Source organism: Falco rusticolus, chromosome 8 (assembly GCF_015220075.1).
Source record: "Falco rusticolus isolate bFalRus1 chromosome 8, bFalRus1.pri, whole genome shotgun sequence".
In the NCBI taxonomy this organism is placed as follows: domain Eukaryota; kingdom Metazoa; phylum Chordata; class Aves; order Falconiformes; family Falconidae; genus Falco; species Falco rusticolus.
This window is the reverse complement of record NC_051194.1, coordinates 42907740-42923624: the sequence shown is the minus strand read 5'-3', so window position 1 is coordinate 42923624 and position 15885 is coordinate 42907740. Positions and strand designations below refer to the sequence as shown.

Here is a 15885-nt window from a genome sequence, read left to right as displayed (position 1 = left end):
CAGAGTGGGCTCCATCCTGAAGCGAACTAAGTGTTCTGGCTCTGCTTCAACAAAGCACTTAAGCAGGTGGTTTCAAGCGATGCTTAAAGTTAAGCTTAAGAGCTTTTTTGGATTGATAACAAAGTATTCTGCAATATCAAAATCCAAAGGATGTTAGAGTGAGCACTTAGTCACATTCTTAATTTGTCTTTTGGCTCTTTGTGAACATTTTGTGCTTCAAATAATTTTAGTTTATGGGCTCTTCATAAACCATTTGCTGTGGGGGTTTTTATTATTTATCCTGTATGATTAGTCACCTAAATAATCTAATTTCTGCTGTGTGATGGGATAAATTAAACCTTTTAATGATGCTGAATAGCAAATCATTTTTAGATTATAATATTTGGCACCAAAATACTTATATACTCTGGGGATTTTAAGATACGTTTACAGGTATTAGTCAGTTGCAGAAATATTTTTGAATAGTAAACAGGACCTAAGCAAAATTTAAAAAGCTCAGGTTTCTTATGGTGAGGAGAAAAAGTTTTGAACATGCTTTTCTTTGATTGTGGTAAATTATTGGGGTTTCAGTCTTCAATGTCACTAATATGACAGTTTTAATAAAATAAATTCTCTTTGTTTAGATGAAGTCTAGAACATCCTTTTTTTATCTTTCTGCAGGTATTGAACCTATTTTTGGCCTTGCTCTTGAGCTCATTTAGTGCAGACAACCTTGCCGTGACAGATGATGACAATGAAATGAATAATCTCCAAATTGCTGTAGCAAGAATGCAGAAGGGCATAGATTATGTGAAAAGAAAAGCACGTGAATTCATCCAAAAAGCCTTTGTTAAAAAACAAAAAGCTTTAGATGAAATCAAACCGCTTGATGATTTGAACAACAAAAATAGCTGTATTTCCAACCATACAACCGTGGAACTAAGCAAGGACCATGACTATATTAAAGATGTTAATGGAACAACTAGTGGCATAGGCACAGGTAGCAGTGTAGAAAAATACATCATTGACGAAAGCGATTACATGTCCTTCATAAACAACCCAAGCCTCACTGTGACAGTGCCCATTGCTGTGGGTGAATCCGACTTTGAAAATCTAAACACAGAGGAATTTAGTAGTGAATCAGACCTGGAAGAAAGCAAAGAGGTATTTAGATATTTTGTGCATTACTTTCTGATCTTTCAAGGCTTTTATTTGGGGCATGGGGGAGTGGGGTAGGGGGTGAGGGGTGGGTGTCATATCCAATGTATTGGATCTTGATCATTTGTTAATTTGACACTTATTTGTACATGGGCATAAATGAGTGTGTGAAAAAGGGTTTAATTCTTGATGAACAAAAGTGTGAGAAAGGGTTAAAATTTACAGTCTCCAAGAGGAGATAAGATGCCAGGCAATGGGAGACCAAACTAATTTGTAAGAACTGTTTATGGTCCATATGGTAGTTGCAACAAATGGTTGGGCTGGGCAGTGCCTTAGCTCTAGCCTTATTCCACCAGAAACTTTTGTTTGCCTCGTGTAACAAGGGTTCCATGAGGAGTGTCACACATCTTCTCTCTGCCACTCAAAAAATCCCCTCTATGGGTTTTTTTTGTGAGCAGGTATAGATGAGAAAACATAAAGATAATTTAAATATTTCCTTTAGAGACAGGAATTATTTTATTTTTTAAAATTGTCAGCTCTCCTAGACCTAAATTCCCATAAAAATAAGTTTTAACCATAGACTTTTCCATATACTTTAAATTCACTTAGTTGTTAAAACTGAGAAATAGTATCAACAGACAAAAATATCTCATGCTGCTGAGGGAATGCCAAAGCAGGCTATAGATATAAAGCCTTGTTGAGAACTGAATTTTTTTTAAAAAAAAACTTATTAAGGCTATAGCTGTTCCTTTACATGACTTTTTGTCTGTGGCTATTTTAACAAAATAATTTCAATTTATTTGATAACATAATTTTCAAAACAACTACACCCTTAGTGACTAAGTTTGTTGACATTTTAGTCATACCAGAAAATTATCTTTCCAAATGCTTAACAAAATTAATTTTCTGACTTAAGGAACCTCAACCTTAAACTAGCTAGTTTCCATACTGGTAGCAATCCAATTTCTTTGTGGCACAGCTCATCTTCTCCTGCCACTTTTGTACAGCTAACAGTACTTCAGACACCTAATTTTAGACTAGCTGAATTCTGTACTACTGTCACTTCGGTGCGCATAATCCCTCTAATGTACTCAACAAAACCCCAGTGTTACGCTAAGTGCAGTCTTTGGACCCTCCCCTGAGGAAGGAGACCTCTACAAAACAGCCTCTCCCCTTGGCAACCTGTTTCAGACACAGTGTTGTTCCCACTTCCCAATTAATATCTGAAGCATCAATATCTTTTTCCTGTCAAATATTAGCCCAAATGTCTTATAATTTGACTTTGACTCAAGTTTCTGAACTGCTTCCACAATAAAGGTTGTAAGAATGTGTTTGAACACATTACATACTTGCCCCAGCAGGAAGGATTTTCTAAATAAAACAACATTTAAAGAAAGATTCATTGGAGAAAAATGACTGTCGTCTACTGTCCCAACTGCACTGGTGCTGGCCAGTCCAGTCTAGTCCAGTCTTCCAACCCATTACAGGGCAGGCAGTCAAATGGAGTGACAAGCTGGTTTATTCCCAATGGGGAATAGATTTCGTTTAGGAAAGCTTTCTGTAAATGTGCTGCTACCTGTAGGACCAGGGTTACCTTTTATCCTACTGTGTAAGTACTGTGACATTCCTGAATTCCCTCAGAAGCTTGTGAAAAAGCAGCTCTATTACATAGTTTTCCATGGAAAATCCATCCAGCAGTGCTGTTTTGGATTTGAGTCCAACTCCTTATTTGTATTGACTGTTAGTGAAACGGGACTGTAGAGAAGAAAGTATAAACACCAGAACAGCAGAGCCTTTGCATTAGCTGTTTTTGAGGAGAGCCCACTTAGGAAGGACTGTATGGATTCTCTGCTGCTCAGGCCAGAGGGCACTAACAGGGGAGAGTTCCAGCTGGCTTCAGACTATATTGAGTTTTATCAGCATCATTTATGAGCTCATTTATATGAGCATCATTCCTGGAGTTTTACAGTGCTGGCCAGGATCCTTCTGTGTTGATTGGGTTAGCGCTAAAAGTAGGGGGGTTCAGGGGGGGTTGGTTGGTTGCTTGGTTGGTTTTCCAGCTGAGTACTTTTTCCTCCCTTAGCAAAGTAACGATCATCTTAAAATTGTAAATTACGCTCTTAATTTCAGAGAGTTTAATTTTAGTGTGCAAAAAGTAGCTGACAATAATAATATAGAAAATTTGCTTCTTAGAAGAAAATAGAGAAATAAAATGAAATATTTTTTTCCAAAAATGAAAAAGCTTAGGAAAAGTTCTGAAAAATATTTTAAGAATTATTTTGAAAAGTGGTAAATCATAGGATGATTTGTGAAAATTGGAATACTAGAAGTATACAATATTTTTGTAAAAATATCAGAGGCAACTCTGTAATGTAATTTGGGAAAAAAACAACTCTATTAAATTGGTTCATGTGACAAATATTGACAGAGCCTGAAACTGGATACATCAGCCCGTTTTCCTGATGAAGCTGAAACATTGTTCTTCCAGCCTCTATAGTCACTGCAAGATTAAATTAACTAAAACCTGGCTACTTAAAATATTACAGATTTCATTAAGCTCCATGCAACTCAATATCAATGAGTCCTGGAATTGTTACTGAAAAACAGACTGGCTACTGCTTCAGCAAGAGTTTTGTTGTTAGGGTTTGGGGGATTTTTTTTTTTCTTTTTTTTTTTTTTGTCCTCAATATCAAAAAGCCAGCTGCAACCTAGCATTGATGAACATATATTGCATTTATTCCATTATTTTGTTTGCCTCTACATCCATAAATATCTTTCCTTCACAATTTTTACCTGATCTTTAGCCATGATACCAACCAGCTAGATTGCAACCAGGCTCCAGCTGCATGTTACAACACTTTTAGAATTTTTAGGATGAGGATTAGCCATTCAGTTTTTTAAAATTTGGTCCTCACCTTCCACTTACCTCTTTTTATACTAATCATGTTATTGAAAATTTGATTGGGTTATAAAACACGATCTCTTGTTTTATGGGCCATCCTTAAGCTTCCTCAGCCTTACTGCATGCAGCTTCTGCTTCACTCTGAGCTGGACTTTCAGCAATTTTAATCTGGACTTGCTGACCATTAAAGTATAGCTTTCTCTGCTGAGCAGTGCTTTTTTCCCTCGTTCCTCTGAGCTCTCACCTCATTTATATAGTTATCATTAGGTTTTTACTTGTTTTTTCAGTAGACACTATATATTCCTGCATATATATTTCAGATTTATTACTTCTATGTAGGTCAAGAGATCATTGCCACTTATGGTTAGTTGTGGGCATAAATCTTTGCAGGCTTAGCATCATCATTCAGATTTTTCAGTTTGGAATATAATTGTATTTAAAGCCTTATTTATCACTGATACACCTTTTATTTAATGGATCCATGCAACACAGAAGGAAAACCAAAGAGATTGTACAAAGTTCACATATGTTTATCAGCAATTTACTTATGTTGAACACTAGAACTTCAATACAATGGCAGAATTATTTAGTTATTCTGAAATCAAGTAATGTTTGTCTTAAAAATATTAATTGTGCATTTGTGATGCCTTTTTTTTTTTTTTTTCCTTTACAGAAGTTAAATTCATCTAGTTCATCTGAAGGTAGCACAGTTGATATCGGACTTCCTGCAGAAGAGCAACCAGAAGCTGAACCTGAAGAAGCCCAGGAGCCAGAGGCCTGCTTCACAGAAGGTGTTTGGAGCAAAAATATTGAAAATAATTACTCATGATATATGGAATAATTACCTATTTAAACCAAGTATTGAATTACTCTTTTGTTAATGTTTAAGCCGTTATCATTAGCAACTGCAGTTTTAGATCATAATTTACCATATGGATGCTGATACTACAATTACACTATATATCAGATAGACAATTAGAAAAACATTTTATTAGAAATTTATCATTATTTTTAAAATAAGAAAAATATATTACTGAAAGTTTTATTTTAGCATGAACTACTGTACTTTCAGAGTTTAGTTACAGTCTCTTAGATATAAAATGACACACCACTTTTATTCTGTTCCTCATAGACATCTATCAAAGTGCTTTATAAAGTATACATTACTGGTAAATAAAATTTGCACCTGGATGATCTTGTGCAAAATGCTAAATGAACCTTCTACAAATTTGCAAAAAGAGAAGGTAGAGCCTTTGTGTACCACCTGGGGCAAGAACAGTCTCACCTGGTGGACTCACTCATCTTTCATGCTTCCTTCTATTGTCTCTTTTACACGACCCAATAAAACAAGAATCTGGTCATAAACTTTATTTGCAAAGGCATTTCTTGTGAGAAACCTTATGGATGTCTGCACATGAAGGAGGTAGGGAAAGGAATAAGTTTAAAACAGTAATGTAAGGATATAAATGCCATTTATGGTGTCCATAAGCAAGAGTTAAATTTAGAGTTTGGAAAGCAAAAGCTACTGTCGGTGCTGGGGTTGGGTTATTTCTGGACATGATAACAGGTATTTCTTTAGAAATTTACACTGAGCTAGTAAGAAGTAGTACTGTAACAGACTTGGATTTAGCAAGGAAAATACCATTATTGATTACTAGTATTTTTCTACTTAAATGAAAGGAGGAACCAAATCAAGTCAGCAGCTAAATCATAAAAGCTTAATAAATTAAGGGCACAAGTTAGAGAAGTTAGCTGGTACTGAAAAGCTGAGAACTCAAATAGGAGGTGTAGGTTTTTTCACACAATAAATGCAACATTCTCTGAATTTAGAATCCCAAACAAAAGAAAGTACAATTTAATAACACTTGCCCATATCTTAGTACATAAACCTACTGAACATTTGGATGAGTATGTGTGGGTTTACTCACACTCTGTATTTTGTAATTTGGCTTCATGTTCCATGATTTCATCTTTTTGTGTGCGCTCTTACTTGTTCATTTAATTGCAAATTCTAATTTTCTCAATGTTAAATTTTGTTTTTATTTGGAGAATCTAGGTGAAAATCTATTGGTTTTTTTACTAAATAGCACAGTTTCTGCAAAGGTAGCATTGTATCATTAACACAATGCATAACCAAAATTCATGCAATTCAACAGAATCTTTTTGGTTTTTTCCCCATTCAATGCATACACTGTTTTAAAGGCTGTGTACGAAGATTCAAGTGCTGTCAAGTAAGTATAGAAGAAGGGAGAGGAAAGCAGTGGTGGAACCTTAGAAAAACCTGCTTCAAGATTGTTGAACACAACTGGTTTGAGACTTTCATTGTCTTTATGATTCTCCTCAGTAGTGGAGCTCTGGTAAGTAGAACATGAACAGTGTGTCACAATGTTGTCAGAAAACTTCTTAAAAGTTGGCTCTTCAAACATTGATTTAAATATTTTCTCCCCCGGAAAGAATGCACAATTCCATATCTTCAAATGACAGAACTAAATTTTAGTCGGGCCTTTGAAAGAATAGTAGAAAAAGTCTTTTCTCAACAATATGTTGAAAACAGATCAGACATCATTGATTAGAGAGTGAAAAAACATTATTTTGGAAGTAACTGTAATGGCATGAACAGCTCACAATACCTTGCAAAGAGCCAGAGCTAGCTTATACAGTCTTTAAAATGTTAGGTGCTAGAACAGCAAGAAAGATTACGAATTTCTGTTTGTAATGATGCCCTTCTAAGAATAAGAATGTATTCTATATGCTTTTAATTCAGCTCCTACTGACTCATACTTGTGTAGGCCAAAGAGTTATCTATAAAAATGTGAATCTGCTGTAACAAGTATGTGAGGTCAGAATAAAAAGAAGCCAACCATAAGATAAATCTATAACAATAAAAGAAACAAAACATACCTATAATATGCTATTTCACAAATACATATAATGACAAAAAATAAAAAAATTGGAGATGAACTGTTAAATAAGGTGGGCCTGGACACATACTGAGCTGAAGTTTTTGAGGCAAACTACTTGCCCTGTGCAACTACGCTGGTAGATGCAATTGCCCTTTGGTAAATTGCCTAAGTTCTTACATAATAATAAAAAAAAATTGTCTGCAAAATTGTATTATAAACCCTTTAGACCACTCCCAATACTTTAAAATACCATTAATGGTTAACAGTTCATGATTATACCTATCATTAGTTTTGGTTAAATCTTTAAGAATTCTTCTGCTTTTATTTGGTGTAATATCAACACAAGCATCAAATAAGCAACTTTGACTCAACACCACGTGACACCTTCCCTATGACCTGAAACCCTTAAAATAGCGACAAACTCCGGTCTACATTGTTGAATTTTGGTTCATGCTATGAGACAGAGAAAACCTTTAGTGACAAGAATAAAACGAGACAAAAGTACTGGCAAGAGATCTGATAAAGGTGAATGTCCATCATTGTATTTAGAGGATGTTTGAGATGAGATCCCACCATGTTAGCATCTCACACATGTGAACATAAGGAGCATGTCATCCCCAGAACATTTATTTTATGAAAATGCTTCAGAGACCAGGGATTAGCCCAAGCCTCGGGAGATGTGAGACCCTGCTCTGCCGTCAACTCCCTTTGTGATACTGAAAAAGTCTCTTTGGACCTGCTGGTACTGTGTCCCAGTGTTCTTCCCAAGGGCGCATTCCAGATAGTCTCACTACGTTACAGCCTGGCAGCCTCCCAGCAAACCGGGGACATTCAGGCAGGGAGCGGGCATACTCCTGGTGGCCAAGAGCACTGCTAGCTAAGCCTCTGGCATGCTCCCACCTGTAAGAAGGAAATTATGCCTGTTGGCTCTTCCCAGTGTTGTGAGATTAAATTGTTAGTGATTCCATACAAGTGTCAGGTACCATAGTGCCTACTCTAAGTATCCAGAAATACTGACACACAGATGTCAATTTGACTGAATCATTTGAACTGTCAGATGTGAAGTGATTCAAAAGAAGGCTGGGTAAAAGTGAATGTTAGTAGCAATAAATATCCAAAACTTTGCAAGCTAGGAGATCATTCCAGTTCTTTCAATCTGATAAAACCAACTGTTCTCCATCAGAAATAATGGCATAATTAAAATTTAAAAGCAATTAAAGAGACAATTTCTTGGAGGACAGGAAGAATTTCTGAAAAGAAGAAGCTGCATATTTTTTCAAATGTCTAAAAATGAAAACACACAAAAAGTGTAAATAACATTCCTAAGATCTCAGAATTTTTTATGTATCTCATAAAGTGTAAATAATACAGTAAAGCAGATATTTTATTTGGATTAATATATTGTTTTTAAGAAAGGAAGAACTGGTTTTATGATTTATAACTTAACATTTTCAAAAAGCAACAGTAGTTAAAAATAGAAGTCAGTTGTATTGCCGTTGTCCTGAAAATTTTACATCTGTGACCCTGGATTTTGTATGGCCCTACATACAAACCAAATGATCTCAGTAGAATTCAGTTCAGGTATACTACTCTGCAGAATCGATGCATTTGTGAGTACTAATCATGATCTCAGAAGAATAATTTACAATCAGCAATAAGTAAACAAATAAAAATCTTTGACCAGTGGAGTGGTTGCTGTGTAATATCTGCTCCTCCTTCCTGTGAACTGGAAAATGTAATTCCACAAGGGAAAAACAGGTATATACAGAGTTAGCAGAAAAGGAAACATTAGATAAAAGTGACACTCCTGTGTCTTTTCTTGAAGAAAGATTATTTCCTTTTCTTGTTGGGTTTGGGGTTTTTTCTTCAGTTACAACCTGAAGTGTGTGCAGTAACAAAAGAGAATAACAAATATCTGTCGATGTTTTTACTCACAGGCTTTTGAAGACATATATATTGAACAGCGTAAAACTATCAAGACCATGCTGGAATATGCTGACAAGGTCTTCACTTACATCTTCATTCTGGAAATGCTGCTGAAGTGGGTGGCCTATGGCTATCAAACATACTTTACTAATGCCTGGTGCTGGCTGGACTTCCTGATAGTTGATGTATGTTGTATATTTCCTAGGTGTTTTATATTTTTTTTATCTCGTTTTTTTAGTTACTTGCTCTGCAACCGTAGTATCTATGTATACCAACTAGTTTACTTTTTAACTTAAAAAGTAAGGTAAATGGAAAAAATTCCGTATTTCTGTCTTTCACTTTATACTTAACAACACTGCCTTCCTATACCACAGAGTTAAGAAAGACTGGGAGTTCTCCTGCTAATAGAAGAACTTCACATGGTAACCCCACAAGTAGTTAGAGGGTTTATCCCAACACTGTTGTTGAAAGAGGTCATGCTGTCCTCCATTCTGCCCTTGGCTGCTCATTCCCACCTTTGGACCCAACTTCCCTCCTAAGGGAAGGTCTAAGTCACATCCAGCATTTAGATAGGTGTCTGGTCCAGTGGACATCAGACGCACATCTGAATTAAAATTCCTCTGCCAAGAAAACAAAATTCATGTCCACAGATTTTAGTATATGGCTGAACTGAGGTTTTACAAGGAATGCAAGATACATCTGTAGTGTTCGTGGTGTGGCTTAGTATTGAAGTCCAAAAAATATTATGAACTTGCAGTCTTCACAGCCGTGTTTGAAATCAGGCTCAGTAATCTTTCCTGTGAGGGTTATCCCATAGTTATAACTGTACTTGCTTTGCTGTGACATGAGGGAGACTATTTCTTGATGCATTGCCGAAATTATTCAGAATTGAAGAATTAATGTCCTAAGTATACCCCCCTGAGAAAACCTGCAATGTGCAAAAACGCATACTGTGTCTGCAGTCTGTGATAAAGTTCTGTGTGTGAAACTGAAATACGATGTTTTACATAGTCACCATATTTTTAAGATAGACATTTCTGGTAAAACTTATAGGAAAAAAAGATATTGAACAAGCTCGATATTAAAATTAAGATGCATTTTGACCTGGTTTCAATGACTTAGCAAAAGACACCAAATAGGTAAAAAGTGAGCTCCATAAGCAGTTACTGACCCAAAGAATTGCTGAAAATCCAACAGTTTCTCAATAGGTTCCTAGCATATGAGGGCTAATCAAAACAGTTCATTTTCTCAAGCTTTGTTTTGTGAAAGGTGTCTACAACCTTTTTGATTGTTGTACATCATGGATTAAATATATCTCAGAATCACCTTTACATCTACAGCTACAGATAACCATAATCAAACACAGTACTCACACAAAGAGAGTACCTTCTCTTTGGAAAACTCTTTTGTTCTTTAATGTCTAAATTCTTCTCAAAGTGGGTACCTAAGCGGCATCTATAACAAAAAAGCTTAAAGAAGCATGCAAGCAGAAGCACCTGTTCCTTTTCTAAACTCATTTTCACAAATATTTGACCTGATTTAATTCATAATATCCCAAACATCTATCTTGTGAATGTAAAAATTTGACGACTACTTTGTGTGAAGGTGTAGCACATATTCAAGTGTCTGAATAAGCTCATGATTAAATCCTGCATTTGCACACATGGGTGTGTCCTTTAATTTTGCATCTGGAAAGGCTGGAAGTTTTCAGTATTATGATGCATGTGCTGGAGAAAGAAATTCAGATTTCAGAAGAACCTAGTTTTGTGGGTTGCTAGAGCTTAGGATTGACAAACCCAGAAAAGCTATTAATTTCTAAAAGCTGAAGATTTCACATAAAATGCTTGGGTTTAAGTACATTTCCTAAAGAGCACTGTCCTGGCGTTCCTTTTACCTGTTGCATTATTCTTTATAATGAAAGAGTACATGTGACCGTTATGCTATTTTTGGACCAATAAATAGTTAAGGAATTAGAACATCATATAATGAAAGAGCATTTAGAGGAAATGGTAAACAAACAGAAGTATCATTTTGGACGGGAGCCATGGCAAATGTAGAGAATATTGTACTTCTCAGTGAGGGAACGTAGGCACATAGAATATATAACGGCCTGTGTTCTGCCACCTATGGAACCGTTCTTATAAGGTCTTTAAGAAACAGCATAATCCAGGTTAATGGCAGCCTATAGAGCACATAAATACAGCAGTCAGGCAAAAAGATTAGTCAGTGTAAGTAAATACAGAAAAATTAATACTTTCCACGCATTTCCAGAACAGCAATGCTGCTCTGTGACCCATCTGTTAATTCAAAACAGGCTTCAGTGATTTCCCTTTTAGTTGTGGGCAATCAAGTGGAGACATTATCAACTATAATTACTGATCCCAACAGCACTGTAAAACAAAGAAAGCCAGCAATACCTAAACTGATAAAAAGAGGAGATTAATTTAATTTGATTTTTGTGGTTTTAAATGCCTTCAAATTACTAGCAAAATAGGAAATCTGGAAGTATTACTGTTTCCAGGTAATAATTGTTACCTCATGATATTTTTCTTTATTTACCTATCCTACTCTTCTTTCATATTATTTCTCTTTTATTTATTCATTTATTTATTTATTTTATTTATTTAAAAGAAATAACCCTGAAGAAAGTGGTCCAAAATTAGATGCTTCTAAAGAAGTTTATATCTCACATCTATGGTATGTAAAGTAGTATGTACAATATAATAATTTTTACTTTCCTGTTTTCATATAGGTCTCTTTGGTTAGCTTAACAGCAAATGCATTGGGTTACTCTGAACTTGGTGCGATTAAGTCCCTTAGGACACTAAGAGCTTTGAGACCTCTAAGAGCTTTGTCACGTTTTGAAGGCATGAGGGTAAGACAACATGAAAGAATCTGAAACTATGCATGCATAGAAAGAATACATGCATGCAGAACAAGGAATGACAAGTCCATGCAGAAAGGCTGCACTATCTTTTTATCTATTGCATTTCTTTTACTAACAGATAAGCAAAAAGCTTCATCAATTCACCTCAATCCATATGCAGTATCACATAGAAGTTACATTCATCAAGGTTACTTTACTTTCTAGCCAATCTCAGGAGTTTTCCATGTAAGGCTTTGAAATTACCATGAGCTCTCTTAACAGAGTCCTAATAATGAATAACATGTAACAATATTTTATTATTTTTTTATTGATAAACATATCATAATGTTTTTACAGGAATCTAATTTAGCATTAGTTAATAAAGATATTTTCTGTTACCAGTTGAAAGCCTTCATTTTTCTTTATATTTGATAAACTACCTTTGGTCTAACCCCACCGAATTTTACTAGATGGTATTAGAGATATATTCATACCTGCTAGTGGTTTAAATCTATTTCTGAGTTTGGCTGACTTTAAAAACTAAACCAAGTTATTTGATTTCTCTACGAAATTATTCTTTTTGTAAAATGAATGCTTTTCTTATTTCAACAAATCTCTGTTCAATATTTAATACAATGTATATAAGGTTATGTCTTACTTATTCTGAGTAACTTAGATACCCTGCTTACTATTCATCTCACTCAAGAAAGCATTTTAACTTATTTTTTCATTTGTTTATACCTTCTGTTCCTTAAAGCCACTGAATACAAACTAACTCTATATGCATGTCATTCAAATATGTTTTAAGAGAATGCTTTTTGCTACTTTATGGAAACATAAGAGGAAACAATGTGCTAATGAATTTCAAGCCAATTATGAACAAGTGGACTAGCCTGGAATATACTATCTGAACAACCTTTAGATAAAAATCTAAGCTTAATCAAGTCAAATTGAAGCTTAGAATTCTGTTCCTTAAGTTGTATTCAGCAGGCTACATATCTCTCTACTTGAGAATGCATCAGAAAAAAACTACTGCTAACCAACGTCTACTAGGCTAATAAATTACGGTTTCATATAGCAAATCGACTTTTAACCATTTTCTCATTATTTGAAATTAATGAATTGATATTTAGCAGGGTAAGAGCTGGTCAAATACTACAGAATGTACAAATTTCCATTTAAGTTTGGAATGACTATTTGATTTAGCCATTTTCTCTTTCTCCTTCTTTGTACTTACTGTTCATGAACATTCAGATAATTGTGGTTTTGTGCAGAGAAATGTCCAGAAACTGCTGTCAGCTTTACTTTTTTAATAATGTTTTGGTCAGCTGCAGGAGGACTGGGAGACCAGTATAGATGTTACACAGAGACAAGAAATGCAGCTCTTTATATGATGTTGGAAAAAAGAGATCACTTATAGAAAAATAATGTCAAAATTTATTGACAAATGTTTTATTCCATTTTTCTGTATCCTTACATGATTGCCATTGTAAATTTTCCACCTAAAAGATTTAGGATATTCATGCTCAAAGAAAAGTACCTGTTATTTTAAATCTATTTACTGCTTTGCCTTATTTCCCACTGAATAACTATGAAACTATGCCAGAAGCCCAATCACATGATAGAATTTCAGATACAAAGCATGAATATTTCATGAGCAACTTACTGTGTAGGAATCACAGACAAGCCTGGAAAAGCAAAAAAGGTTTCAGCTCTGTCCTCCAATATTAATGATAATCAGTGAAGTACCTGATTCCAGTCACTTATAAAATTTGACTGGTCAACTGGATAGGCCTTATCTTTACTATTAGTTACACGCACTTCTGAAAATGTTTTTTTCCAAAGCACTTGGCAAATATTCACAACAGCTCATTGACAGATAGTAGCATTACTTTATGAATGACTCACGAACAGTAAAAAGATTCAAAATAAATAATTGACCAGCTCATGATAAGACTATAGTTAAACCAGTCTTCTCAGAAACTGAGTTCGTTTCATAAAAATCCATAAAACCAGACTCTTTCTACCAACAGAAAGTAAAAGTAAATCAGCCTTCTTTGCTTTCTTGTATTGCCTATACCTACACTGAGCTGTGACAAAAGAAGCTGAGTTTTATTCAGCACGTACTTGTAATTTTAGTGTTCACCCCTGTGTTCAAAACTGTGCAATTTTTGCCTTGAAAATATAAGAGATCATATGTGTTCCACAAAGTCCCTGTATGTAAAAAGCTCTGCATTATTTTGTAAAAAAATCTGCTAAGTTCTCGGCTACTTTAAATCAATCTTTTTCTTAAATAAGTTTACCGTTCTGGTGAATTGGAAGAATACAGCATTTTACATAGTCAGCAAACACTAATAACTATTCTGTTATCCCTAAATATGAAACATACTTTACTTTTTAAATTACATTCTTATAAATCTACATTTATACCCTGTAGGTACAACTTAATTTTGTAATTGTGCTGTTTCATAAATGGGATACAAATGAGTATAATATCTATGAATCACTCACACCAAAATAGGGTACAAGTGGTCCATAGCCTGTGTTTGCCTTGAGCACAGAAGTGAATTTTGCCATATTAAAGGCGTTTAAAATATCTGCTAGTATACTGTATTCTGAGAAATTGTAATACTGTCTACAGAGATACTCAAAACTGACTCCACCCAGATGCTGGAAGGCAAAGTAAAGAATTGCTTTAATTTAAATTTCTGTCTTAGGGTTTATATTCTCATCTCAGTTAATGTATGTACTGAACAGAAGTATCTGCAAACTGAGATTTGAATATACCCATTGCTTTTTGTTTAGCTTTTTAGTACCTGCAATATAATGCTTTTGCGCTAGTTCTGAATTGGTATGCTATCTGTAAATGTAGAATACTGAGTATACATTGCTTTGCTGAGTTAGAGAATTAAGTGACAATAAAGCATGCATTTGTGTCTAATTTCACAAAATAAAGCATGTCATGCCGTGCTTGATTTATTAGAGAAATAGTAGAAGGCAGCAAACAATCTGAAATCCACTTGCACTTTCAGTTTTGCATGCCTTATGCATATTTCTGGCTGATGGCTTTAAACATTTACTGTATTTCAAATTTCCAGTCCAATTTTGTAACTCGTAAAACTAAATTAGAATATTTGATCTCTTAAATATCCTGTAAAATTCAATGGCTATTCCTTAGATTCCCTTACCAGGAAAGCGATAATGAGGCATTTTCAGGAATACTCTAAACTTCATTGCTAGGAAAGAAAAATTTCTCATATGATTGAATTATAAAACATAGTATCAAGTGTCTGTCATTACAGATTCACAACTAACTACAGGCTATATATTTCTATTCAATATAGGATAACCTTTCTTCAGCTTGGATGGGGTGGACCACTGGTTCCTCCCCTTACCTGTATTATGGGTATAGTATTTCCCCCGTTTCTATCCTTAATGATTGCGGTGTGACTAATCACTACATTGTGTATTTAGGGTTAGAAGGAGAAATAATCTCATTTGAGAATCCCAGTAGCAGAAAAAGTAGATTATATTTATGCACCCTACACCCCCTTCTTAATTGCTTTGAAATAATATATCTTTGGAAATAATTCTTTGAAATTGCTGATGTTACAGAAATAACATGACAAACTTGGAGAAAAAACAATATTGTTATTTAGAGATACCAGAGTTCTTTCTGCAGAAGAAAGGTGCTGCAGATATGTTTAGATGCTTTTTTAACTGAGATAAAAACCCACTTTCTTTAAAAATTTGAATCTGGTCTTTACATTGTTTTGGAAAGATATGTGCCCTACTCTGTTACACAATTTATAGCTACATACATTCAAATATATCCCGTAGAAAGTTTTGAACATTATTTGTAATACATTAAGTACACACGAAAACACTATAATCTGAATAGTCACGACTATAGATATTTATATAATTGCAGTTTAATTTTTTGCGCAATTTTCAAACCCCTACATGTTACATTAAGACATCATATAACATATAATCCTTTCTTGGAATCTGAGTTCAGTCTTCTTTGGCCTGTGTTGGAAACTAGTTTTTCGTAATTTTTTATAAAATGCCAATAACAGTATAATTTTTGTAGTATCTTCTTGGAGTTAGACATGTCCTGCAGGACATCTCAGTGATTTAAAAAATTTGCA

General features: G+C 34.6%; 1 protein-coding gene across 1 annotated transcript in view; it reads left to right on the top strand.

The window, feature by feature from the left end:
• Nucleotides 1-15885, top strand: part of SCN1A (sodium voltage-gated channel alpha subunit 1) — a 103471-nt gene that overhangs the window by 62983 nt on the left and 24603 nt on the right. The window contains exons 18-22 of the mRNA XM_037398341.1: nt 661-1143; nt 4713-4830; nt 6242-6396; nt 8880-9053; nt 11621-11743. Coding sequence (XP_037254238.1) covers nt 661-1143; nt 4713-4830; nt 6242-6396; nt 8880-9053; nt 11621-11743 — 1053 coding nt within the window. The remainder of the gene's footprint in view (nt 1-660; nt 1144-4712; nt 4831-6241; nt 6397-8879; nt 9054-11620; nt 11744-15885) is intronic.